Source organism: Oncorhynchus kisutch, linkage group LG15 (assembly GCF_002021735.2).
Source record: "Oncorhynchus kisutch isolate 150728-3 linkage group LG15, Okis_V2, whole genome shotgun sequence".
NCBI classification, from domain to species: Eukaryota; Metazoa; Chordata; class Actinopteri; order Salmoniformes; family Salmonidae; genus Oncorhynchus; species Oncorhynchus kisutch.
The window spans coordinates 16,263,007-16,290,151 of NC_034188.2; the positions used below are offsets into that span (position 1 = coordinate 16,263,007).

Genomic DNA, 27,145 nt, shown 5'->3' on the forward strand with positions numbered 1-27,145 from the left:
GATTGTCAAGGATGCACGGAAATTCCAAAACGTGTGGAGCTTTTAGTTCAAATTATTTGTTTGCAATATGTGATCTATAGGCTAATAGCTCATATGCTGTTTATTCAATTGTATGGTTTGAATAGTGTGAGAAGACATCAAACTTATTTGGTGAGAATCACAACATAAAATACAAAATCAATTCTAGCTCTTAAAGGGGCAGTAGTCTACATTGGGTATACAATTTCCAATTACAGCATTATTTAATCTGCAATAATACTGGTGCAGTGATTTTTCAAGCCTGTGTGCGGATGAGAAATGGTTTCCATTAGATTCCACATCCACAAAAATAAAAAATAGTCTGTCATAAAAATGAATGAAAACCAAACTTAGGAACGTGCTGGGTTTCACTACTTCATTCTAGCTTCTGTGTTGTCTGAGAAAATGAATGTGTTAGCTACTTTCGCCTTGTATTACTTCGTCCCAGCTCTCCCCTACATCTGGGCCAGGTGGTGAAGGTAGGCAACATTACCTCATCCACACTGATCCTCAACATTGGGACCCCACAAGGGTGCGTTGTCAGTCCCCTCCTGTATACCCAAGACTGCATGACCTCACACAGTTTCAACTCCATCATCAAGTTTGCTGACGACATGTCAGTAGTAGGCCTGATATACCAACAACAACAGGTAGGCACTCTGCCGGTGTGGTGCAAGGTAAAAAAAAAAAAACTCCCTCAACGTCAGCAAAACAAAGGAGCTGATTGTGGGACTTCTGGAGGAACCAGGTTCAGCAAACCCCCATCCTCATCAACGGGTCCGCCATGGAGACGGTCCAAAACATCAAGTCCCTCAGCTTACACAGCTCAGATGATCTGAAATGGTCAAACCACACGGACTCCGTGGTGAAGAAGGCACAGTAGCAACTCTTCAACCTCAGGAGGCTGAAGAAATGTGGCCTGTCCCTGATGGGCCTCGCAGTGTTCTAAAGGAGCACCATCAAGAGCATACTGTCGGTTTGCATCATGGACTGGTGCGGCAACTCCACCGCCGCTGACATCAAGTCTCTACAGAGGGTGAAACGCACCATTGGGTGCTCAATGTCTACAACACCAGGTGTCACAGGAAGGCCAAGAATATCATCAAGGACCTCAATCACCTGAGCCATGCCCTGTCCTCGCCACTTCATTCACTCAGACACAGGCAGAATAGGAACATTTTGTAATGAGATGTTCAACAAGCAGGTGTCCACATACGTTTGGCCATGTAGTGTATCATTAGACAAAGAAAGTAGCATATCACGTTGCACAATATAGCCTAGCATCTGTTATAAAAGTGTATATTTGCTGAAAAAAAGCTTCCCGTTTTTCTGTCACATCCACGTTGTTGCAGGTGGTGGATTATATGTATTTAGATGACTGCAAGGGCCCAGGTCATCATAATAGAGTGTGGAGATGAGTAACTAGTTAACTTGATGGTGTGCTAGTTATGATTTTGAACAATATAAAGCAGGGGTGTAAAGTACTTAAGTAAAAATACTTTAAAGTACTACTTTGATCGTTTTTTGTGGTATCTGTACTTTTTACTATTTATATTTTTGACTACTTTTACTTTTACTTCTACTTCACTACATTCCTAAAGAAAATAATGTATTTTATACTCCATACATTTCCCTGACACCAAAAAGTAGTCGTTACATTTTGAATGTTTAAAATGGTCCAATTCACGCACTACTGTCACTGTCTGTCGGGTCCTCCGGGTTATTCTCCAGTCGGAGAAAACGCATGTTATGAAACTCCGCATAAATCAGTTTCACAACAGGGTGGGACGCCGGTCTTTCGACCAATAGCATGCCCAGATTTCCCGTCACGTGATCTTTATTTATGTAAGGTAATGGTGTTACACTGTATGGCTTGGGCTTTGTCGAGCTTCATCAGTACAATGCGTAACAGGGTGATAAACTGACATCTCCCAGCTGTGTTTTTACAGTAGAGCCCGAGGCCGAAACATTCGAGGAATCGTTGTTAAAATTCTGACCCAAAATTGGTCTAGTGTTGGAGTTCAGAGTTGAAGACAACCAGACTAGAAGCGATCGGACTTTATATTCATCATGTTTCCAGGAAAGGGAAGACATTACTTTATGTTTGACGATGGAAAACGCTTGTGAATGAATCGGAAGGGTTTTGTCTGTTGGAATTACACTATAAGGGCTTTATGGTTGAATCTTGGGTTCAGAGAGCCTTTGTTTACAGGATCAGAAAGAGGCCAGGAGTCAGTTCATGTGAATCGGAGAGGGGTGTCTGTCGTTGTTTAGATGGTGATTAGAAAGACAGGAAGGATAGATTGGGACTAATAAGAAGATCACGTTACTTAACCATAAGCAGCGCACGTTACTTAACCCACTGAAACCATGTCGCATGTGACTGACTGGGAAGCGTCCGCGTCGATAATCGTATAACCTGAGAGAGAAAGGCACGGACCAGCTGGGGTGACACAACCCCGCCACGGTGCCACCATGGATCTACTTGAGTGCCCAATCTGCCTGTTCCTCATGTGTGAACCGGCCACCATGTCCTGTGGTCACTCGTTCTGCCGGAGCTGCCTGGGGAACTACTTGCCATCCAGGTGCCCAGCCTGCAAGGAAAGATTTAAACAGAGAGACGCCAAAAATATCAAGAACACCATCCTGATATTCAGTGTCATTGAGAAGTGCTGCCCAGAAGAAACGAGGATGAAATGCCATATTCTGGAGAAACTCAAAACCAGCGAGTTCACAGAAGCTTTACGCATCGCGGATGAAGGGATACGACTAGGTAGGTTTCAAAAAAAATAATGTGTGAACTTGAGTATGTTTGGGGATGACATTTCCTTACGCAACCCTCGACGAGGCTGCAGTACAGGCCTACGATGACATGTGTATACGTTGTGTAAAGTGGAATCCAGCCACTTATAAAAGCCCCACACCACCCTGATTACGTACATTTACGTCACACAGATGTTTGCCCAAAGAAACTCCAGCCAAGACGTAGGATGTAAAATGATCATGCTGTCTAATAAAAACACACACACACCTGAAGTTCATTCCGATATATTAATGTACTCAGATGAAATTGCTTTAATTGTCTTTATTTGTCTTCAGTGCAAAATTACCTACAGAATCAGGCTCCCCTCGCAAAAGAGGCTTCTAACCTCAACGGGCTTTTCCTGGTTAAATACAGGTTAAATAAAATTCTATATGTATTGGTTTAGTGACCTGGCATGCACTCCTGTTGTAGCCAGTAGCCTGGTCAGATAAGAGTCACGTGTTGGGAGGCAGTCACAGTGGTCCAACATGTATAACATGTATAACCACATTTATAAAACTCTAACCAGATATCACAGTTGTAAGAATCGGCTTTATTGAATGCAGTTATATTCTGTTAATTCAGTTCTCGTTATAAGCCTGTGATAAAATGCAGTTCTAATTATTTTGGCCCATGTACTTTGCCTCTCATCTATTCTACACATGTTCATAGGCAACATATAATGTGTTTGTGTATGGCTTATACAGTTGGAGTTTGAAGTTTACAACACCTTAGCCAAATGCATTTAAACTCAGTTTTTCACAATTCCTGACATTTAATCCTTGTAAAAATTCCCTGTTTTAGATCAGTTAGGATCACCACTTTATTTTAAGAATGTGAAAGAATAATAGTAGACAGAATTATTTATTTAAGCTTTTATTTATTTCATCACATTCCCAGTGGGTCAGAAGTTTACATATACTAATTGAGGGTTTGGTAGCATTGCCTTTAAATTGTTTAGTTTGGTCAAACGTTTCAGGTAGCCTTCCACAAGCTTCCCACAATAAGTTGGGTGAATTATGGCCCATTTCCTCCTGACAGAGCTGGTGTAACTGAGTCAGGTTTGTAGGCCTCCTTTATTTATTTGAATTTAATTTAAAATTTTAACTTTATTTAACTAGGCAAGTCAGTTAAGAACAAATTCTTATTTTCAATGACGGCCTAGGAACAGTGGGTCAACTGCCTGTTCAGGGGCAGAACGACAGATTCGTACCTTGTCAGCTCGGGGGTTTGAACTTGCAACCTTCCGGTTACTAGTCCAACGCTCTAACCACTAGGCTACCCTGCCGCCCCATCATTGCTCGCCCCATACATGCTTTTTCAGTTCTGCCCACAAATGTTCTATGGGATTGAGGTCAGAGCTTTGTGGTGGCCACTCCAATACCTTGACTTTGTTATCCTTAAGTCATTTTGCCACAACTTTGGAAGTATGCTTGGGGTCATTGTCCATTTGGAAGACCCATTTGCGACCAAACTTGAACTTTAACTGATGTCTGGATGTTGCTTCAATATATCCACATAATTGTCCTTCCTCATGATGCCATCTATTTTGTGAAGTGCACCAGTCCCTCATGCAGAAAAGCACCCCCACAATATTATGCTGCCACCGACGTGCTTCACCTTTGGGAAGGTGTTCTTCGGCTTGCAAGCCTCCCCCTTTTCCTCCAAACCTAACAATGGTCATTATGGCCAAACAGTTTCATCAGACCAGAGTACATTTCTCCAAAAAGTATGATCTTTGTCCCCATGTGCAGTTGCAAACCGTAGTCTGGCTTTTTTATGGCAGTTTTGGAGCAGTGGCTTCTTCTTTGCTGAGCGGCCTTTCAGGTTATGTCAATATAGTACTCATTTTACTGTGGATATAGATACTTTTGTACCTGTTTCCTCCAGCATCTTTACAAGGTCCTTTGCTGTTGTTCTGGGATTGATTTGCACTTTTCGCTCCAAAGTACATTCATCTCTAGGAGACAGAACACGTCTCCTTCCTGAGCGGTATGACGGCTGCGTGGTCCCATGGTGTTTATACTTGTGTACTATTGTTTGTACAGATGAACGTGGTACCTTCAGGAGTTTGACAATTGGGTACTTTTTTCACCACTGCAGATATGGGAGTTTATCAAACAAAACAAATATGTTTCAGCCTCAGGCCTTCATCAGTGGCCTCTTTCAATAGCAAGGTCATGCTCAGTGAGTCTGTACAATGTCAAGGATTTTCTTAATGTTGGGTCTGTCACATTGGTCAGGTATTCTGCCACTGTGTACTTACTTTATTAGCTAGCATTCTAATTTTTCAGTTTTTTGTGGATTCTTTCCATTTTGTGAAATAGTTATCATATTTTGGTTGGGTCTAATAGTGTTGAAGTCCTGAGGCTCTGTGGGATCTGTTTGTGTTTGTGAACAGCCCAGTACCAGCTTACTTAGGGGACTCTTCTCCAGGATCATCTCTCTGTTGGGTCTGTTTGTGTTTGTGAACAGAGCCCCAGTACCAGCTTGCTTAGGGGACTCTTCTCCAGGATCATCTCTCTGTAGGGTCTGTTTGTGTTTGTGAACAGAGCCCCAGTACCAGCTTGCTTAGGGGACTCTTCTCCAGGATCATCTCTCTGTAGGGTCTGTTTGTGTTTGTGAACAGAGCCCCAGTACCAGCTTGCTTAGGGGACTCTTCTCCAGGATCATCTCTCTGTAGGGTGTGTTTGCGTTTGTGAACAGAGCCCCAGGACCAGCTTGTTTAGGGGACTCTTCTCCAGGTTCATCTCTCTGTAGGGTGTGTTTGTGAACAGAGCCCCAGTACCAGCTTGCTTAGGGGACTCTTCTCCAGGATCATCTCTCTGTATGTGATTGCTTTGTTATGGAAGGTTTGGGAATCGCTTCCTTTTAGGTGGTTGTAGAATTTAACAACTCTTTTCTGGATTTTGATAATTAGCGTGTATCAGCCTAGTTCTGCTCTGCATGCATAATTTGGTGTTTTATGTTGTACACAGAGGATATTTTTGCAGAATTCTGCATGCAGTCTCAAATTTGGTGTTTTTCCCATTTTGTGAATTCTTGGTTGGTGAGCAGATCCCAGACCACACAATCATAAAGGGCAATGGGTTCTATAACTGATTGAACTATTTTTAGCCAGATCCGCATTGGAATGTCAAATTTTATGTTCCTTTTGATGGCATAGAAGGGCCTTCTTGCCTTTTCTCTCAGATCGTTCACAACTTTGTGGAAGTTACCTGTGGTGCTGATGTTTAGGCCAAGTGTTTTGTGTGCTTTAGGGCACCGGTGTCGAGATGGAATTTGTATTTGTGGTCCTGGCAACTGAACCTTTTTTGGAACACCATTATTTTTGTCTTACTGAGATTTACTGTCAGGGCCGAGGTTTAACAGAATCTGTGCAGAAGATCTTGGTGCTGCTGTTGGCCCTCCTTGGTTGGGGACAGAAACACCAGATCATCAGCAAACAGTAGACATTGGACTTCAGATTCTAGTAGGCTGAGGCCGGGTGCTGCAGACTGTTCTTGAGCACTCTCCAATATGTTGATATACAGTACCAGTCCAAAGTTTAGACACATACTCATTCTAGGGCTTTTCTTTATTTTTACTATATTCTACATTGTGTGAAATAACACATGGAATCATGTAGTAACCAAAAAGGTGTTAAATATTTAAGATTCTTTAAAGTAGCCACCCATTGCCTTGATGACAGCTCTGCACACTCTTGGCATTCTGTCAAAATGGTTGTCACCTGGAATGCATTTCAATGAACAGGTGTGCCTTGGTAAAAGTTAATTTGTGGAATTTCTTTCCTTCTTAATGAGTTTGAGCCAATCAGTTGTGTTGTGACAAGGTAGGGGTGGTTTACAGAAGATCGCCCTATTTGGTAAAAGACCAAGTCCATATTATTGCAACAGCTCAAATAAGGAAAGGGAAACGACAGTCCATCATTACTTTAAGACATAAAGTTCAGTCAATGCGGAACATTTCAAGAAATTTTAAGGTTTCTTCATGTGCAGTCGCAAAAACCATCAAGCGCTATGATGAAACTGGCTCTCATGAGGACCGCCACTGGAAAGGATGGCCCAGAGTGACCTCTGCTGAAGAGGATACATTCATTGGAGTTAACTGTACCTCAGAGTTCAAGTAACAGACACATCTCGACAGCAACTGTTCAGAGGAGACTGCGTGAATCAGGCCTTCATGGTTTAGTTGCTGCAAAGAAACCACTTCTAGAGGACACCAATAATAATAAGAAGTGACTTGCTTGTGCCTAGAAATACGAACAATAGACATTAGACCAGTGGAAATCTGTCCTTTGTTCTGATGAGTCCAAATTTGAGATTTTTGGTTCTAACCGCCATGTCTTTGTGAGATGCAGAGTAGGTAAACGGATGATCTCTGCATGTGCGGTTCCCACTGTGAAGCGTGGAGCAGGAGGTGTGATGGTGCGGGGGTGCTTTGCTGGTGACACTGTCAGTGATTTATTTAGAATTCAAGGCAGACTTAACCAGCATGGCTACAACAGCATTCTGCAGCGATACGGCATCCCATCTGGTTTGGGCTTAGTGGGACTATAATTAGTTTTTCAACAGGACAATGACCCAACACACCTCCAGGCTGTGTAAGAGCTATTAGACCAAGGAGGAGAGTGATGGATTGCTGCAGCAGATGACCTGGCCTCCACAATCACCCGACCTCAACCAAATTGAGATGGTTTGGGATGAGTTGGATCACAGAGTGAAGGAAAAGCAGCCAACAAGTGCTCAGCATATGTGGGAACTCCTTCAAGACTGTTGGAAAAGCATTCTTCATGAAGCTGGTTGAGAGAATGCCAAGAGTGTGCAAAGGTGTCATCAAGGCAAAGGGTGGCTACTTTGAAGAATCTAAAATATGAAATGTATTTTGATTTGTTTAATACTTTTTTGGTTACTACATGATTCCATATGTGTTATTTCATAGTTTTGATGTCTTCACTGTTCTGCTACAATGTAGAAAATAGTGAACATTAAGAAAAACCTGGGAATGAGTAGGTGTGTCCAAACTTTTGACTGGTTCTGTATTATGTAAAAGAGGGTATTTTAAGGGTGCTGTACTACAGCGCCAGCTGTGCCTCCAGAGACTCTGGGTTCGCGCCCAGGCTCTGTCGTAACCGGCCGCGACCGGGTGGTCCGTGGGGCAACGCACAATTGGCCTAGCGTCATCCGGGTTAGGGAGGGTTTGGCCGGTAGGGATATCCTTGTCTCATCGCACACCAGCGACCCCTGTGGCGGGCCGGGCGCAGTGCGCACTATCCAAGGTTGCCAGGTGCACAGTGTTTCCTCCGACACATTGGTGCGGCTGGCTTCCGGGTTGGATGTGCGCTGTGTTAAGAAGCAGTGCGGCTTGGTTGGGTTGCGTATCGGAGGACGCATTACTTTCAACCTTCGTCTCTCCCGAGCGCGTACGGGAGTTGTAGCGATGAGACAAGATAGTAGCTACTAACAATTGGATACCACGAAAAAGGGGTAAAATTCAACAAAAAAACACACAAAAAACGGGTATTGCTCAAGCTGCATCCCTGTATCACCCAACGGCCCTGTGGAAAGAAATGTGTGTTTTTTCCCATTTTAACTGCACTCTTGTTGTTTGTGTACATGGATTTTATAATGTCATATGTTTATCCCCCAACACCGCTTTCCATCAATTTGTAAAGCAGACCCTCATGCCAAATTGAGTCAAAAGCTTTTTTGAAATCAATAAAGACTTTGTCTTTGTTTAGGTTTGTTTGTTTGTCAATTTGGGTGTGCAGGGTGAATACGTGGTCTGTTGTATGGTAATTTAGTAAAACGCCAATTTAACATTTGCTCAGAACATTGATTTCACTGAGGAAATGTACGAGTCTGCTGTTAATGATAATGCAGTGGATTTTCCCAAGATTGCTATTGACGCATATCCCACGGTAGTTATTGGGGTCCAATTTGTAACCAATTTTGTGGAATGGGGTGATCAGTCCTTGGTTCCAAATATTGAGGAATATGCCAGAGCTGAGGATGATGTTAAAGAGTTTTAGTATAGCCAATTGGAATTTGTGGTCTGTATATTTCATATAGGATACCATCAACACAGCAGGCCTTTTTGGATTAGAGTTTCTATTTTGTCCTGTAGTTCATTCAATGTAATTGGGGAATCTAGTGGGTTCTGGTAGTCTTTAATAGTTTTCTCTCCCCCCCCCCCCCCCCCCCCGGACCCACATAGCCAGCCTTGCATAACACTGTAATCTGTTGTAAATGGGGTACACTTAGTCTGTCTGTGTTATAAGTATTGTAGTGTTATTGACTCTTCCTTACTGTTACTCTTTGCTATGGATGGTCAGTAATGCTAGTAGTCCTCACACATAGTTCCACTCCCCCAGAGAAGCACAGCAGTGTTTAGGGAAGTGATCTGGGTTACTTTTGAGTTGTTGAGCTGAGGAGTGTAAGGTGATATTCAGTTTCCTTGTCTTGTATTTTTGTCACTGCTGATGTTCTCTCTGTTTAAGTCATGACTGTCATGACAGCCTTACCCAGTAGCTGATTGTCTCTGTTTGAGTCGTGACTGTCATGACATCCTTACCCAGTAGCTGATTGTCTCTGTTTGAGTTGTGACTGTCATGACATCCTTACCCAGTAGCTGATTGTCTCTGTTTGAGTCGTGACTGTCATGACAGCCTTACCCAGTAGCTGATTTGTTTCTGGGTGCTGAGATTAGATTTGAGGTGATGTCTAACAACATACAATAAACATGCAGAGGTAATTGTGTTTATGTGTGCAGAGGTAATTGTGTTTATGTGTGCAGAGGTAATTGTGTTTATATGTGTGGAAGTTAACTTTCATAACGAATGCCTAACCTCCATACTAATGATCTGTCATTACACAGAGAATGAAACAACTTCCTACAAGAGAAAGTCTGATGATTCTGACTGGATGTTTCTCCTCTACCCACCAGTAGTTTGCTAACTGCTTTTCTGACTGGATGTTTCTCCTCTACCCACCAGTAGTTTGCTAACTGCTTTTCTGACTGGATGTTTCTCCTCTACCCACCAGTAGTTTGCTAACTGCTTTTCTGACTGGATGTTTCTCCTCTACCCACCAGTAGTTTGCTAACTGCTTTTCTGACTGGATGTTTCTCCTCTACCCACCAGTAGTTTGCTAACTGCTTTTCTGACTGGATGTTTCTCCTCTACCCACCAGTAGTTTGCTAACTGCTTTTCTGACTGGATGTTTCTCCTCTACCCACCAGTAGTTTGCTAACTGCTTTTCTGACTGTGTTGTCATACTGAGGGTGTCAGTGCACCAAACACGTTGCATAAATAACAGTTTCTATGCACCACACAGGACTATGCATAACAGGTTGGGTTTCACTCCATTGTTTTGATACACACATTATATTAATACTCTGCAGGCTTTGCTGTAAAGCTAGCAGGTAGCATGCTACACCCAAAGAACCCTGGTATTGGGGGAGGAGGGAAGGTGAGGGTGTGAGGTCAGATGATTGTGCAACTTGTAGCTCATATTGTAACTTCAGGTTTTTGGGAGATTGTCTAATATTCCTGATAGGGCAAATCGAACTAACCCAATTCTGACTGGGAAGCTATGACTGATAATGATCACTGTTATGCACTATGCTCCCTCCCCCAGCCCCTGGTGATGTGAGTCTGAAGGTGTGGAGAGCAGAGGCCAGTATGGGACTGGGACTGTTCTCTGATGCCCTGAGGGACCTTGAAGACCTTTGCTGCGTTCGCCCCAAGTGGACAGAGGTAAGAAACACGCCCCAAACAACTGGAGGGAAGGAGGGGGAGAGAGAGGGGGAGACCTCACCACCCCCACACCCCCTTTTAAAAAACAAATATCCCCTGTGCTGCATACTTATCTTGCCCTCTAACACACGATACAAAACAACATCACACATCACAATAACCAAAACCTCACCACTTCTACAACCGTATATCCAACCCATCTTCCTCAGCCACAGAGACGGCCTCCTCGACACACCATATTTCCTTAAATATCTCCACACTTTTAATAATTTTATAAGAACTCAAATTCCATCTTAAGGCACGCAGAGACCATGCCAATAGAAAAGGGTCTGTTATCCCCCCACCTTTGACCCTGTTCCTCCTTGTTAGCCAAATAGCCAACTTTGCCTGAGCAAACTGAAAATTCAACAACACACATTTGGCCTTTTCCTTATTTGAATACCTGTACCCCATTATAAACATCCCAACAGTAAACTCCACCCCAACCTCTCACACAGACATTCTAACATGCTTCATATCCCACCCCCTCAAACTCCCCCAGGCCAGGAGTGTTAAAGTCTAATAAGTCCTCAATACCCCCTTGCCAGTCCCCAGTCTCTGCTGTCACCTGCAGTGGCAGAAACATTGGTCACCCTTCCCCCTTTTCCCGACTCAGTCAGTGTCTCCTGGACCTCCTCCAGGAATCTCTCCAGCAGCCTAAGAGATGTTAGTCCTGTTTGTTGTGCCAGGACTTCCATGGTTTTCCACCTCTCCTCCCCACATAGCTGCCGGTCTCCCAGGCTTAGTAAACACGTTGCCATCAGTCGCTTTTGCAGGGTGGCCGACTGAACCAATCTCAAAAGGATGGCTGGATTGTGGATGATAAGCTTCTCCCACAGCCCAGGCTCCACACTTCTAATGTGGGCCATAGCAGCTGCCAGGCCCTCAGCACTGCAGAGTAAAAATCAGAGAGACCTGCTGTGCTCAGCCTCCAGTCTCATGAGGAACAGCTACCGGTCCAACCCTAATCCACCAGCTCCCCTCAGCAGCTCACGTGTTGGTTCCCTCCAGCCTCATGAGGAACAGCTACCGGTCCAACCCTAATCCACCAGCTCTCCTCAGCCTCCAGCCTCATGAGGAACAGCTACCGGTCCAACCCTAATCCACCAGCTCTCCTCAGCCTCCAGCCTCACGAGGAACACCTACCGGTCCAACCCTAATCCACCAGCCCTCCTCAGCAGCGTGCATGCTGGTTCCCTCCAGCCGACATCAGTATGGTACAGTAGTATCTACGCCGCCTTTAGTCGGAATGCAGCCACCCTGCTCTCCAGTTCGACCAGGCCCTGTCCTCTTTCTTGGACGGACATGTACAACACTGCTGCCCTCAGCCAGTGATGACACGACCAGAAGAAATCCACCAGTTTGGGGTGCAGATCTGTGAGCAGACCAGCGGGGGGTTGAGGACAGACAGTTTATGCCACAGGAAAGATGCCAGCAGGTTGTTGATTATCAGCACCCTCCCTCTATATGACACTTGGGACAGGAACCACCACCTGGCCAGTCTTGACACCACTACCTGTGAAAGCCCCTCCCAGTTCTTCCTGACCCACCTCTCCAAGCCCAGGTACACCCCCAACATTTTAAGCCCTTCACAACTCTACTGTAAACCCCATAGAAGCAGTGGGGGGGCCCTATCCCTCCATGCCCCATATAACAGAGCGTTGCTCTTGCCCCAGCTCACCTTAGTTGACGAAGCTCCCTCGTACACCTTCAGACTCGTCTCTAGTGCCTGCATATCTTGCCCATCCCTGACCATCACAGAAATGTCATCTGTATTTTCCGACACTGCAATGCCTGTCAACACACCCATGCCTGTCTCACACACTCCCTGCAGTCTCCTGCGTATGAGGCACAGAAAGATTCACAGGTTAGTGTATATAACTCCCCCTGATAGAGGGCATCCTTGTCTAATGCCCCGTCTCACCCAGACTGTCCTACTGAGCCCCCCTCCCTCCTTGACCATACATGACGCCCCAGCATACATACATAAATCTTCACACAAGCCAAAAACCTTTCCTCAAACCCAAACAAAGACATCACTTTGAACAGATACTCATGGCCCACTCTATCAAAAGCTTTCTTTAGAGAGAACAGTCCAAAGTTCACATTAGAAACTCTCGACAAGTCCAACATGTCCCTGATTAATAAGAACAAGTTGTCCGTGATTGAGCATCCCAGTACACAATATGTCTGGTCCTTGTGTACTATAGAGTTCAGATGGAACTTCAGTCTGTTAGCGAGGACCTCAGCAACTATATTGAAGTTCGCACAGAGCAATGCCACAGGCCTCCAGTTCTTAAGTTCACACAAGTCCCCGTTTTTGGGCAGGAGAGTCAGAGCCGCCCGATGGCAGCTCATCGGCAACTCTCCTACCCCCACGCACTCACGCAACACGCAAAAGAAGTCCAGTCCAATTATTCCTCAGGAGTTTTTATAAAACTCCACTGGGAGTGCATCGACCCCCGGGGCACAGCCGGGGGACATCTAGGTTATGCCTTTGCCAGTTCATGGGGCAACCATTTCATCCCTCTGTGCCAGAGAGAGCTTAGGGAGTTCTGCAAACAAAACCTGAACACACATAGGATCACACAGTTCCTCTCTCTCTCCCATTTTCCATTCCTCTCTATATCTCGCTCTCCTTCTCTCTCTACCTCTATCTCTCTCTCTCTCTCTCTCATCCATTATCCATTATCTTGTCTGTTCTCCCCAGGGTTTATTTCGTAAAGGTAATGTGTTACTGGAGATGGGTCGTCAGTCTGAAGCCCTGATCCAGTTTCACCGCTGTCTCAAACTACAGGCTGACTTCACTCCTGCCAAGAGCCAGATTAAAAAGGTCAGTCAACACTGACTGGCTCATTTACTGACTGGCTCATTTACTGACTGTTTACTACCGACTGACAAATTTACTGACTGTTTACTACCGACTGGTTCATTTACTGACTGTTTACTACAGACTGGCTCATTTACTGACTGTTTACCACTGACTGGCTCATTTACTGACTCTTTACTACAGACTGGCTCATTCAATCTCACTAGCTGAGTGTGTCAGTGACTGCCTGGCTGAATGACTGTATGGGGTCAGGTTCTAGAAATGGGTGGTATTTGCTGCTTCTAGAATTTTTTAAAAGAATGGAATGCTTTGGAACAATGTTAGACAACCTAAACACGTACTGTATACTAAGTACAGCAGGGGTGGGCAATCATTTCAGCTCTAGGGCCACTTTGGGAATGTAAAATTCAGCAGAGGGCAGCACATTTTTCCCAGACTGATTTGTTTGTCAAAAGCCATTTGTGGGCCAGAAAAAGGGCAGTTAATTGAAAATGTAAAGGTCCATTATAATGGATGGATTTATTGATTGATTTGTGTGTCTGTTTCCCCTGGTCAGATCCTGGAGGCGGAAGGCATGTCAGTTCCAGAGGAGGTGCCCCAGATCCTCCAGGTGGTGTCGGAGTACCTCAGAGACCCCTGCCCCCCCATCACAAGCCTCTTCCCCACTGGACCCACACAAAGCCACACACACAGCCACGCCGAAAGCCTCCGATTCCCTCAGGAGGAGGGGGTCGACGGGGACAGGAGAGGAGACTCTGAGAACGGGTCAAAGGTGAAACATGGGACCAGTACTGAGTGCTGTCTCAGTCTCTGTCAGGCCGTGTCCTTCCTCCCTACAGCCGAGGATGATGAGGAGATGATGATGAGGAAGGAGGAGAGGCACAGCAGGGGTACATAGAACACACACACGCATACACACACACACACGCATACACACACACACACACACACACACACACAGACACACACACACACACACACAGACACACACACACACACACACTGGAAGAGAGAATAGACACATGTTGATGGTTGATAATGGTTCTATGTTGTCTCCCTTAGGAGGCTGCAGCCTGGACAGAAGAGACTCTCTGAGTGTCCTCACTGTGTCTGACTTTGAATGTCCCCTCTGTATCAGGTTAGTAGTTTCCATAGATGGTACATCCTGTGGAGTATTGTGGTACTGTGTTATTGTTGAGAAACTTGTGCTGTACTCTGATCTTAGTGCTGTTCCTCTACAGGCTGTTCTATGAGCCAGTGACCACTCCCTGTGGACACACCTTCTGTAGGACCTGCCTCGAGAGAAGCCTCGACCACAACCTCCGCTGCCCCCTCTGCAAACAGCCACTACAGGAGGTAACTACGGCCTACCTAACTGTGGTCTAGGTAACAGTGGTCTATGTAACTTGTGTCTACATAAGTAGTCTACGTAACTACAATGTCGTGCAAAATTATTCACATTTCATTGTGTTACAAAATTATTCACATTTTATTGTGTTGCAAAGTGGGATTAGATTTTCAGGATAAAAAGAAACCGGATGGATGGAGCTAAGCACAGGCAAAATCCTAGAGGAAAACCTGCTTCAGTCTGCTTTACACCAGAGACTGGGAGAGGAATTCATCTTTCAGAAGGACAATAACCTAAAACACAAGGCCAAATCTACACTGGAGTTGCTTACCAAGAAGACAGGGAATGTTCCTGAGTGGCCAAGTTACAGTTTTGACTTGAAAATCTGCTTGAAAATCTATGGCAAGACTTGAAAATTGCTGTCTAGCCATGATCCCCAACATCTTGACACAGCTTGAAGAATTTTTTAAAGAATCATTCTTAAATATTGCACAATTCAGGTGTGCAAAGATCTTATAGAATTAACCAAGAAGACTCACAGCTGTAATTAATGCCAAAGGTGTTTCTAACATGTATTGATTCAGGGAGCTGAATAGAATATTTGAGTTATTTCAGTTCGATTAATCTGTAGAAAACATATAATTATTCTTCCACTTTGACATTACAGAGTATTTTGTGTAGATTGTTGACAAAAAATTACAATGAAATCAATTTATGGGGTCTGAATCATTTTGCAAGCCACTCTTGTGATGTGACTGTCATTAATGTGATGACTGCTATTTATTGAATAATTAGCTACTATGTTTAATTATTACTCAATTAAATTCATCATGTAACATTTAACTCATTAGGAATTTGGGGCACCATGGGAAAAGTTGTTTACCCGAGTTTCTATCTCCCGACTTAAACTCTAAAGATTCACAAATATCTCTTATATCAATAACAGTTAACATCGCATAATTATTGGATATCTGCACGAACCCTAACCTAAGTGATGAATCAGCGTTACACAAATTGGCTTAATTATTTATTTACTAACTAAATCTTCACACAGAATATGTAAACACACACAGTATAGGTTATTGATTACATACATAATACAATGAAAGCAGGTCCGTAGTGGAGTAACAAAAGCCTGACTGTTTAGTTACGCAATGGAAAGTGAGGGGTAGGTAAGGATAGGGACAACAAAGAGGGTCAACTTATCGTACATACATTTGGAAGCTACACTCACCGGAATATGAATACTTTGCACATGAACGACCGCTCATTCAGAAAAGAAATGCAATGTTTGTATTTACGCATAGATGTCTTTGTCATCTCTCTGTTGAACTCGATGGTTCTATGGGAAGTGGTTTGATGTAAGTCTCTGGTTGTCCACCAGAGGTCACCATGTCCTTCTTAGTTGTAGGCTTCTTCTGTCTTGGAGTTTTTGTTAGAATAGATACCTCCGGTGTACCACGTGGTGGTGAGCGGGATCTGTCTTCCCTTTTATCTTTGATCACATAGAAGGCATTTTCCACTGAATCCCATACCTCTGGGTCACTGTCTGGGTGCTCCCGTGCGTGTCTCTGCAGAGCGTATATGAATGGCAAGTACTCCCATTTGGCACCACCTGCAGTCCTTGCTGTGCCATATACACTCTGCTGAGACACGCAAGGGAGCACCCAGACAGTGACCCAGAGGTATGGGATTCAGTGGAAAATGCCTTCTATGTGGATAACTGCTTACAGAGCGTCCCATCCACGGCTGAAGCGAAAGCACTCCTTGATAAAGTACGGAATCTCCTGTCCAAAGGGGGATTTGAGGTCCGACAGTGGGCTAGTAACAGAGCGGAGGTTATCCAGCACCTCCCGCCACAAGCCAGGTCCAGTAGCAGTGAACTATGGCTATCTCAGTCTAGCGCTAACCCACAAGAGCCCACTCTAGGACTGAGATGGAGTTGCATACCGGATACCCTTGGGTACAAGTACCGCTCAGCCCTCTATACCGAAACCCCCACTCTGCACACATCTATCGGACCCTGGCCAGTCAAAACGATCCCCCTGGGTATATCCTGCCATACACAACCCGGGCCAAAGTCTTAGTCCAGGACCTGTGGCAGACCAAGAGGGACTGGGATGAACCGATCCACCCGGCTGATCTAGTGGAACGATGGATCTGTTGGGAAACAGAGTTATCGGAGCTATCTGTAGTCCAAATGCCAAGATGTTATGTACCACCCTGTGCTGACCAACTGGGATCATGCCTGGAACTGCATGTGTTCTGTGATGCTTCGGAGAGCACTTATGGGGTGGTTTCCTATCTAAGCATGGAGGGTAAGGTAGGCCACACCCATGTCTCCTTTGTCATGACCAGGTCCAGGGTCGCACCCAAGAAGCAGTTGTCAATACAGTTGTCAGGCTGGAACTCAGTGCTGGCCTTTCCGGAGCCCAGTTGGCCTCTACCTTGTGAGCCGAGCTCACCTTGCCAATCCAAAGGGTCATCTACTGGAGTGATTCGACCACTATATTGACCTGGCTCAAGTCGGAGTCCTGCAGGTATAAGGTGTTTGTCGGAACTCGCATTGCGAAAATCCAAGACCTAACAGAAGTCCAGGACTGGAGGTATGTTGATAGCATAGACAATCCTGCTGGTGACGTTACTCGTAGTAAAAGCCTTCAGGAACTTGCTCAACCCCATCACTGGAGCTTGGGACCACCATTCTTGTCCCAACCAGAGAACGAGTGGCCGACAGCCCCCAGGCGTGCGGCCCCTCCACAACCAACTGAAGCTCATGAGTTAAGGAAGTCCGCCCAATGCTACAGCATCTCCCTGACCTAGCACAATCCCAAACACTGCCGGATCAGATCGCCGCCACAAACCAGACCTCAGATGGGGTGACCTCGCTCATGGCAGAGACACTACTCCTCCATCATACACAAGCAGTTAGCTTCCCTGAGGAGCTAAAAGCTCTGACAGCCAGGAGGGAAGTTGCTAAGGAAAGCTATCTCTCTCACCCCAGAATATGATCAAATCCTTGGAGTGTTCAGAGTCGGAGGGAGGCTGCGCCAAGCAGAAGTTTTGGACCCTGGCACTATCTACCCAATTATACTTGACTCCAGACACCCACTTACCAGGCTCCTCATCAAGAGTTATGATGAGAGGCTTCTCCACCCAGGGTCAGAGAGGGTCTATGGGGAGATGAAGCGGAAGTACTGGATACTTGGAGGATGAGGAGCCATTCGTAAGCACCAATACGCCTGCGTAGAATGTCAGAGATGGCGGGCCGGAGCCACTGTGCCCAAAATGGTAGATTTACCCTCTGCTCGCTTGCGCCTCCTCAAACCACCTTTCTGGTCAACCGGAGTAGATTGCTTTGGCCCCTTGACGATCAAGCTAGGTCGTCAAGTGGAAAAGCGCTGGGGCATTCTATTCAAGTGTTTGACAACTAGGTGTGTCCACCTGGACCTACTGGAGAGTTTGGATACTGAAGCCTTCCTCATGGCCCTACGGCGGTTTATCTCCCGATGGGGGAAACCCTATGAGATCCTGGCTGACAGAGGCACAAACTTCAAGGCAGGAGAAGCCAGGTTGGAGGACGCCTTCCAAGCCATGGAACCCAGCCTCCAGGATCAGCTGATGGACCAACAAATCTTGTTCAAATTTAACCCTCCAGGAGCTCCTCATTTTGGAGGAACATGGGAGCGAGAGATCAAATCTGTAAAGACGGCCTTACAAGACGTCCTGGGGGACCAAACTATTACTGAAACTGTCTTGCGGACTGTCCTGATAGAGGTGGAGGGATATTGAACTCCAAACCCTTGGGATATCTCTCCGCAGACATCGCTGACCCTGATCCGGTTGCACCGAATATGCTCTTGGCTTGATGTCTTCCTCAAGCCATGTATGCTGATACCAACCTCTTGGCTGACCATTACTGGGCCCGATTCATTCGGGATTACCTACCAAGCCTACAGCACAGAGGGAAATGGCGGAGAGAAATGGCCAGACTGGAAACTGGCCAAGTAGTAATGATGGTGGACCCTCAGCTGCCTCAAGCCCCCTGGCTGGTGGGACGTATCACTAAGACCATGACTGGGACTGATGGTCGCGTTAGATCAGTGGAGATCCAGGTAAAGAACCGGACATATATCCGGCCAGTTGCTCGACTAATTCCTCTCCCTGAGATGACAGAGGATGGGGAGCAATGAGCCTTTTTGAGGAGTGTGGAATTTAACACATTTCCAGGGTGGCTGTAGAAAAGGCCCATGGAGTTGGTGGAATAATCCTCTAACTCATGGCCACTTACTTAGCTGGACCATGGGCGTTTTAATTAGGTCAGGTGGCAATGACCAACAGATCTCATCCCCATTAAAGGAGGAAATAGCCATCGCCAGATCTCGCTGCTTTCTCTTCCTTTACTCCGTCTGATCCAGAAGTTCTGTGCGTCCATGAATCCACGTAAGTCCACCGACTCTGTTACCTTTCATCTGAAATATCTGTTGCGATCGGGAGAGTGGGCCATAAGTTATTGTTTATAGTTATTACCGCAGAGCGCGGCTTGGAGCGCACGCTTCAAACATATTGTGTAATGTGAATGGTCAATGATCATGGCCCTACGGATCCTCATAGGCCAATTATGCAATCGATACGGTTAATATGTAATGAAATGAATTACATGTACATATGAAGACAATTGAAAGGGTGAAATGAGAAACGTCATTGTTTGCTAACTGATCGACTATGATATCAAACTAATGAGGATTATAGATTGAATAACCATTCACTGTTTGTATTCTTTCATGATTTATGATAAATAGTTACGAGCCTAAATGACTCACGGATGATTACTATTGACTTCTTAATGAACTGGATTGTTGAATTCCCTAATTATGTTAATCATGAATGATTGTTTTGATTTGATCTTTGTGATGATTAATTTGATCGGATACATGTTATTTTGTTTCCTTTGTTATGCAGCACAGACTACTCAGTAAATATACCACTTTATGGTTAAAGGAATTCCAGCCTCAGTCTCATCCATTCCTCTGTCACCTGACAGGTGACCACCTGTACACCTTCACTGTCAGTCATCCTACCTGTCCAGCTACCCACACAGATTCCACTAATCTTTCAATGGTCCTTCGAGCCGGATCGCAACAGATAGTTCAGATGAAAGGTAACAGAGTCGGTGGACTTACGTGGATTCATGGACGCACAGAACTTCTTCCACTAATCTTTCAGTCGTAGATTACTTTACATGCACAGCTGCAGACTGTGAATGTTTGGTCTTTACCTTCACCCGTTGAGAGTTTCAGAGGGTCTTACCATTTTCAGCCGTGTAGCCACCCCTCCATGCTGTCTGGTCTTGTAGTTTTAACCATTTCAACGTGTGGGCCACAGCTTCATGTTCTCTGGTCTAATGTAAATTTCGCTAGCGAGTCCTTTTAAGCACTCTGGTCTTGGAGGGCGTTCTGCCATGTTGACATGAACTCCGAGCTCACTTGGGCGTGGCTACTGACTAGGTACAAGTTTACATGAAACACAATTCTCATTTAGAAGGCTAAAATCACATTTCTATCTTTTCAAAAATAGTTTCATATTTAACCTCTCTAGGGTATGTCCCACCTGGCCAACATCCAGTGAGATTGCAGAGTGCCAAATTCAAATACAGAAATACTCATTACAAAAATTCAGAAAAGATACAACTATTAAACATAGGTTTAAAGATGAACTTCTTGTGAATCCAACCACGGTGTCAGATTTCAAAAATGCTTTACGGCGAAAGCGTATCTTACAATTATTTGAGAACATAGCCCAGCAGACAAATCCTTACAAACAGTAACCAGCCCAAAAAATTTCCTTTTGTTCGATAAAGTCTCTTTGTATCCGAAAACCCCCATTTTGTTCGCGTTTTCTTCAGTAATCCACAAGCTCAAACAAAGTCAAAACAGGCAGACAAAAAAATCCTAATTGTATCTGTAAAGTTCATAGAAACATGTCAAACGATGTTTATATTCAATCCTCAGGTTGTTTTTAGCCTAAATGATCTATAATATTTCAACCGGACAATAATATCGTCAATATAAAAGGTAAACAAGAAAGGCACTCTCTCTGATCACGCTAATGAAAAAGCTCTGTTATACGGCAGGGTCCACTCATTCAGACTGCTCTTACTCCCTCATTTTTCAGAATACAAACCTGAAACAATTTCTAAAGACTGTTGACATCTAGTGGAAGGCATAGGAACTGAAATTTGAGTCCTAAGTCAATGGATACTGTAATGGCATTGAATAGAAAACCTTTAAAAAACAATCCTACATCCTGAATGGATTTTTCTCAGGTTTTCGCCTGCCAAATCAGTTCTGTTATACTCCCAGACATTATTTTAACAGGCTTTGGAAACTTTAGAGTGTTTTCTATCCAAATCTACTAATTACGTGCATATCCTATCTTCTGGACCCGAGTAGAAGGCAGTTTAATTTGGGCATGCTTTTCATCCAAAATTCCAAATGCTGCCCCCTACCCTAGAGAAATTAATCATAAAATGTTTACAACATTTAGATGTACATCTGATATATACAGTGTGAAAGCTCTTAAATTTTCCATTGTAACGTCTTTTTGATTATTTTAATGACATCACAAAATAGACATACATTTTCCATATTCCATCTCTCATTATCCCCAACATTCAGATGTATATATATTGTTTGATGTTGTAGTTTTGGGCGGCAAACTGTTCATAAGACACAAAGACATTCCAATCCCCTCCACTGTGACCGGATCTTTGGCTTCTCACAGGAGAGTCATGACAGCATTGTATGTTCTACATAACTAGGGACTTTGTCTATGTACATAGTCTTTGGGCTCAATCAGGAACACATTATATATAGTTACAATGGAAGGTCTGCTTTGTGCTGTTTTTTATGTTGCTACCATGTTTATAACCCAAGAGGGATCACATTTTTTATTTGTTTTATTTTACTAGGCAAGTCAGTTCAGAACACATTCTTATTTTCAATGACGGCCTAGGAACAGTGGGTTAACTGCCTGTTCAGGGGCAGAACGACAGATTTTGTACCTTGTCAGCTTGGGGATTTGAACTTGCAACCTTTCGGTTACTAGTCCAGCGCTCTAACCACTAGGCTACCTTGCCGCACCCACTTTAGCTTGGGTAAACTTATTTGTTACATTTATTCCCATTTAATGCTGAATCACTTTTTCTTTCCTTGTGTAGTACTTTAAGAACAGGAAGTACAACCCCACAGTGCTGCTGCAGGAGATCATGTCCCGCCTCTTCCCCCTGCAGCTGGCTGAGAGGAAGCAGGTCCACGAGACTGAGATGGCCGAACTCTCCAAGTGAGTCCTGTCGCTGACGCACTGTAACCAGGGGTAAACGGGGGTCGATGTCGAATCCTCCCAGTTTGTTCTAGAGTCTCACAGAACTTTAGCCTGGCACTCAAACTGATTTCTCTATGTTTCCCCTTTGTGGGTGCAGCATTCAGTCTGGTTTAACCAGGCTACCAAAATTGGCCCTTACCTGTAAAACGAGCTTTGGAACTATTTCTTAATGCCTGAAAGAAATGAGAGACTGAAACGTGAAAATGTTGATGAACTATCATATGATCGCCAGAATGAGCTTGGGGTGAGTTGGCAACCTTAATGGTAACTGTGGCAACAGGCATCAGACTCCTCATACAGGAAAGAGTTAAAGCCGTTATGACCGTGAGATCATTGGCAAGGCACCGTACACAGCAACAGCACCAGCTGCTGGAGAACAGCGACACAGAAAAGAGACATGGACTTTTGTTTTTTCAAAATACACACCTCCTTCTTAACCCTACTGTTACCCCGATATATTTCTCTCTCTCAATTCAATTTCAATTTAAGGGCTCTATTGACATGGGAAACATATGCTAACATTGCCAAAGCAAGTGAAGTAGATCATAAACAAAAGTGAAATAAAAAAAGTGAAATCTCTCTGTCTCTCTGCATCCTCTCTGTCTCGCTCTGTCCCTCTGTCTCTCGCTCTCTCTGCATCCTCTCTGTCTCTCTCTGTCTCTCTGCATCCTCTCTGTCCCTCTGTCTCTCGCTCTCTGTCTCTCTCTCTCTCTCTCTCTCTCTGGATCCTCTCTGTCTGTCTCTGTCTCTCTCTCTGCATCCTCTCTCTCTCTCTGGATCCTCTGTCTGTCTCTGTCTCTCTCTCTCTCTGCATCCTCTCTCTCTCTCTGGATCCTCTCTGTCTGTCTCTGCATTCTGTCTCTCTGCATCCTCTCTCTCTCTCTCTCTCTCTGTCTGTCTCTGTCTCTCTGCATCCTCTCTCTCTCTCTGGATCCTCTTTGTCTGTCTCTGCATTCTCTGCCTCTCTGTCTCTTTGCATCCTCTCTGTTTCTCTGTCTATCTCCCTCCATCCAACAGTCTAACTAAGGACATCCCTATCTTTGTGTGTGCGGTGGCGTACCCTGGCGTGCCCTGTCCTCTCCACATCTTCGAGCCTCGTTATCGCCTCATGATGAGACGATGCATGGAGACGGGCACCAGGAAGTTTGGCATGTGCAGCTACGAACATGGAAAAGGGTGGGTGGTGGATGTATACAATCTGAAAATACTGGTATGAAAATGAACCGTGTGTCTGACTCTTGTTTCCCTTTTTACACACTGTTCTGAGTCACACTGTTCTGAGTCACACTGTTCTGAGTCACACTGTGGTGGGGATCTGATTGTCTTTCACATGAACCTTTTAGCAGGTTCCAACAACTCTGTGTGTGTCTGATTCTGTGTGTGTGTGTGTCCTCCAGATTTGCAGACTACGGCTGTATGCTGGAGATCCATAGCCTAGAGGTGTTGCCTGATGGTCGCTCCTATGTGGACTGTGTGGGTGGAAGTCGCTTCAGGGTCCTAAAGAGAGGACAGAGAGATGGATACCACACTGCTGATATAGAATACATGGAGGACCACAAGGTAAGTTACCACAGGTTGTTCTAACCTACTCCTGGCCCTGGATGACCCCTGTGAAGGCAGAGTTTTGGTTCAACTGACCACTCTTTAGGAAGTTTACAAATGCTATTTTATTAGCTAGTTCTTCAGTGAGTGTTCCACTGGTACTTTGCCTGTTTCCAAGCAACAGTTTGTAAAGGCAATGTTCAGCACCCTAGTGGGTATATCTCAGGAGGGCATGGGAGGGAGGGATCGGGGAGGGAGAGAGAGAGGGAATATTAGACATTAGATGAGTTCTGGTCTGGAAGGGGTAGGTGATAGACAAGGTCCATGTGACAGAGAGAGAGAGAATATATGACTAAACATTAGACAATAAGTGAGTTCTGGTCTGGAAGGGGTAGGTGATAGACAAGGTCCATGTGAAAGAGAGAGAATATATGACTAAACATTAGACAATAAGTGAGTTCTGGTCTGGAAGGGGTAGGTGATAGGCAGGTCCATGTGTGAGAGAGAGAGAATATATGACTAAACATTAGACAATAAGTGAGTTCTGGTCTGGAAAGGGTAGGTGATAGACAAGGTCCATGTGAAAGAGAGAGGAATCAAATAAAGACTAAAGACAGTTTGTTTATTTTTTTAAAGGTGTGAACAGAATCAGTTGTACTGTGTGTATTTTTCATAGAGAATATCCTCCTATGTTCCTAGGCTGAGGGGTCAGAGTTGGAGCTGTTGCAGAGCCTCCATGACAGTGTGTATGAGCAGGCCCAGGACTGGTACACACGCCTCAACACACGCCTCAGAGAACAGATCAGCAGACAGTATGGAACCATGCCTGACAAGGACGACAACATACAGGTACACACACACTTACAGACAGACCGTGCCTATCACCTACCACTCCCAGACCAGTACTTATCTAGTGTCTAATATCATCTCTCCCTGTCTCTCTCTCTCTCCTGGTTTTCTCTGTCTCTCATTTTCTCCCTGTCTCTCAATGTCCCTTCTCTCCCTGTCTCTCTCCCTCAGGCCTCCAATAACGGTCCAGCTTGGTGTTGGTGGTTGTTGTCAGTTCTCCAGCTGGACCCTGCCTACCAGACCACTGTGCTTTCTCTGCCCTCCCTCAAAGATCGCCTGGGACACCTGCGCATCGTTCTGGAGTACTTCTCCCAGAGCTAGAGAAGAGGAGGAGTATGAAGGAGATAGAGGGATACAGTGATACTTGGTTTCTGATGCCAATCCAGTACCCTACACAGAGGAGAATCTCTACAGACCGGATAATATGAACCATACACAATACAGAAATACACACAAACACACATCCACTAATATAATATATTACACACACACACACACACACACACACAAGCAGAAAGAGATTGTTTTATCACTTACATAAATACCATATTGAATTGCTGGTGAAAGAGAGGAGTTTTTGTTTTTTGGAGAAAACTAACTCAATATACTTTCAAATGACTATATACTATGTCTTGACTGTCCAGCTCGCTAATAATAGCCTAAATTAAAGCTAGACAGTCAGGGAGTATCGTAAATTCCCAAAACGATGGATAGAGGACTTTCTCTTGCAAATTTTAACGGTGAGGAAATAATCAATATTCATTGCAGCTCCCCGGAACTCGTTGAAAACCAAATGCAGCCCCCAGGGCAAAATTAGTTTGATCCCCTGCAGTAGAGGGTTCAACTCAATCTGTTCTTATTCATGCCAAAGGATGTAAACCTGGTGTTAATGTCTCAGAAACCACTAGGTGTCCCTGTTCTCACTCCTGTTTCCCCCATCAGCCAAGCATAAAGAACACTGCCTTTCGTCATGGCAACTGACCTGCACTCATGATGTAATCATCCATGTCATAATCAGATGATCTGATTAGTCTGACTCCAATGGCTCTAAAGTGCTTGATGAAATGCTATTAAAGGAGAGATGAGATGATAGCGGGATATCGCTCAGTCTTACAGAGCTGAAAACAACCTGATTTCCTGGATAATGCACAGTATGCTATTAAAGAGTTTGGGTTAATGTTATGGATAGTTCAGAATAATCATGTTGTCTTTTTTTTGGGGGGGGGGGGGGGTGGTTCTTTAAAACCTTGGCAAGCTCCCATATTGTGACAAACACAATGAGCAGCCATTTGGTATCTAACAATCGGCCACTAAATTAGGATCATCAATTCTTTATTTTATTACTAGCACTATAGTATAATTGCTATTTCCGTTACTATATATTTCCTGCAATGAAGCATCGTTACCAATATTGAATAGGATGTAATATTAGTGTGCTATTGCAATAATGATCAATTATGAAACATCGAAACCGACAAAGGCCTGGGTGAAAATCGTAATGTGAATTAAAAGCTGCTATTGGCTGACTTCTGTCTCTGTAGTGTTGATGAAGATGTATTGAACAGGCCACATCCCAAATTTGCACCTTATTCCCTTCATAGTGCACTACATTTGACCAGGGCCTCTATAGGACTCTGGTGAAAAGTAGCACACTATATAGGTAATAGGGTGCTATTTGGGATGCAACCCCAGGTGTTAAATAAGAGAGACGAGATGGAGGTGGAAAGAGGAACTTTACATACACCTTGGTCAAATGCATTTAAACTTAGTTTTTCACAATTCCTGACCATTTTAATCCATGTAAAAATTCCCTGTTTTAGGTCAGTTAGGATCACCAGTTTATTTTAAGAATGTGAAATGTCAGAATAATAGTAGAGAGAATGACTTATTTCAGCTTTTATTTATTTCATCACATTCCCAGTGGGTCAGAAGTTTACATACCCTCAATTAATATTTGGTAGCATTGCCTTTAAATTGTTTAACTTGTGCCAAATGTTTCGGATAGCCTTCCACAAGCTTCCCAAAATAAGTTGGGTGAATTCTGGCCCATTCCTCCTGACAGAGCTGGTGTAACCGAGTCAGGTTTGTAGGCCTCCTTGCTCGCACATGCTTTTTCAGTTCTGCCCACAAATGTTCTCTGGGATTGAGGTCAGGGTTTTGTGATGGCCACTCCAATACCTTGACTTTGTTGTCCTTAAGCCATTTTGCCACAACTTTGAAAATATGCTTGCGGTCGTTGTCCATTTGGAAGTATGCTTGCGGTCGTTGTCCATTTGGAAGTATGCTTGCGGTCGTTGTCCATTTGGAAGTATGCTTGCGGTCGTTGTCCATTTGGAAGTATGCTTGCGGTCGTTGTCCATTTGGAAGTATGCTTGCGGTCGTTGTCCATTTGGAAGTATGCTTGCGGTCGTTGTCCATTTGGAAGACCCATTTGCAACCAAGCAATATATCCACATAATCGTCCTCTCATGATGCCATCTATTTTGTGAAGTGCACCAGTACCTCCTGCAGCAAAGCACCCCCACAACATGATGCTGCCACGCCCTGTGCTTCACAGTTGGGATGGGGTTCTTCGGC

General features: G+C 44.5%; 1 protein-coding gene across 1 annotated transcript; it reads left to right on the forward strand.

The window, feature by feature from the left end:
* The first annotated feature begins 1,891 nt into the window (after nucleotides 1–1,891).
* On the forward strand, nucleotides 1,892–26,094 carry lonrf4 (LON peptidase N-terminal domain and ring finger 4). Its single transcript, XM_020471151.2, has 11 exons — nucleotides 1,892–2,791; nucleotides 10,459–10,577; nucleotides 13,327–13,449; nucleotides 14,003–14,336; nucleotides 14,509–14,584; nucleotides 14,688–14,802; nucleotides 22,014–22,135; nucleotides 23,195–23,353; nucleotides 23,575–23,737; nucleotides 24,419–24,568; nucleotides 24,740–26,094. Exons 1-11 carry the CDS (start codon nucleotides 2,494–2,496, stop codon nucleotides 24,887–24,889), a joined length of 1,809 nt encoding a protein of 602 aa, XP_020326740.1. The 5' UTR covers nucleotides 1,892–2,493; the 3' UTR covers nucleotides 24,890–26,094.
* The last annotated feature ends 1,051 nt before the right edge of the window (nucleotides 26,095–27,145 follow it).

What these genes read in the sequence shown, in the direction of transcription:
- lonrf4 (XM_020471151.2), top strand. Translation starts at nt 2,494, where the DNA reads ATGGATCTACTTGAGTGCCCAATCTGCCTGTTCCTCATGTGTGAACCG. An exon ending in CCAAGAGCCAGATTAAAAAG is followed by an intron (nt 13,450 to 14,002) that starts GTCAGTCAACAC and finishes TCCCCTGGTCAG; the next exon opens with ATCCTGGAGGCGGAAGGCAT. An exon ending in ACAAGGACGACAACATACAG is followed by an intron (nt 24,569 to 24,739) that starts GTACACACACAC and finishes TCTCTCCCTCAG; the next exon opens with GCCTCCAATAACGGTCCAGC.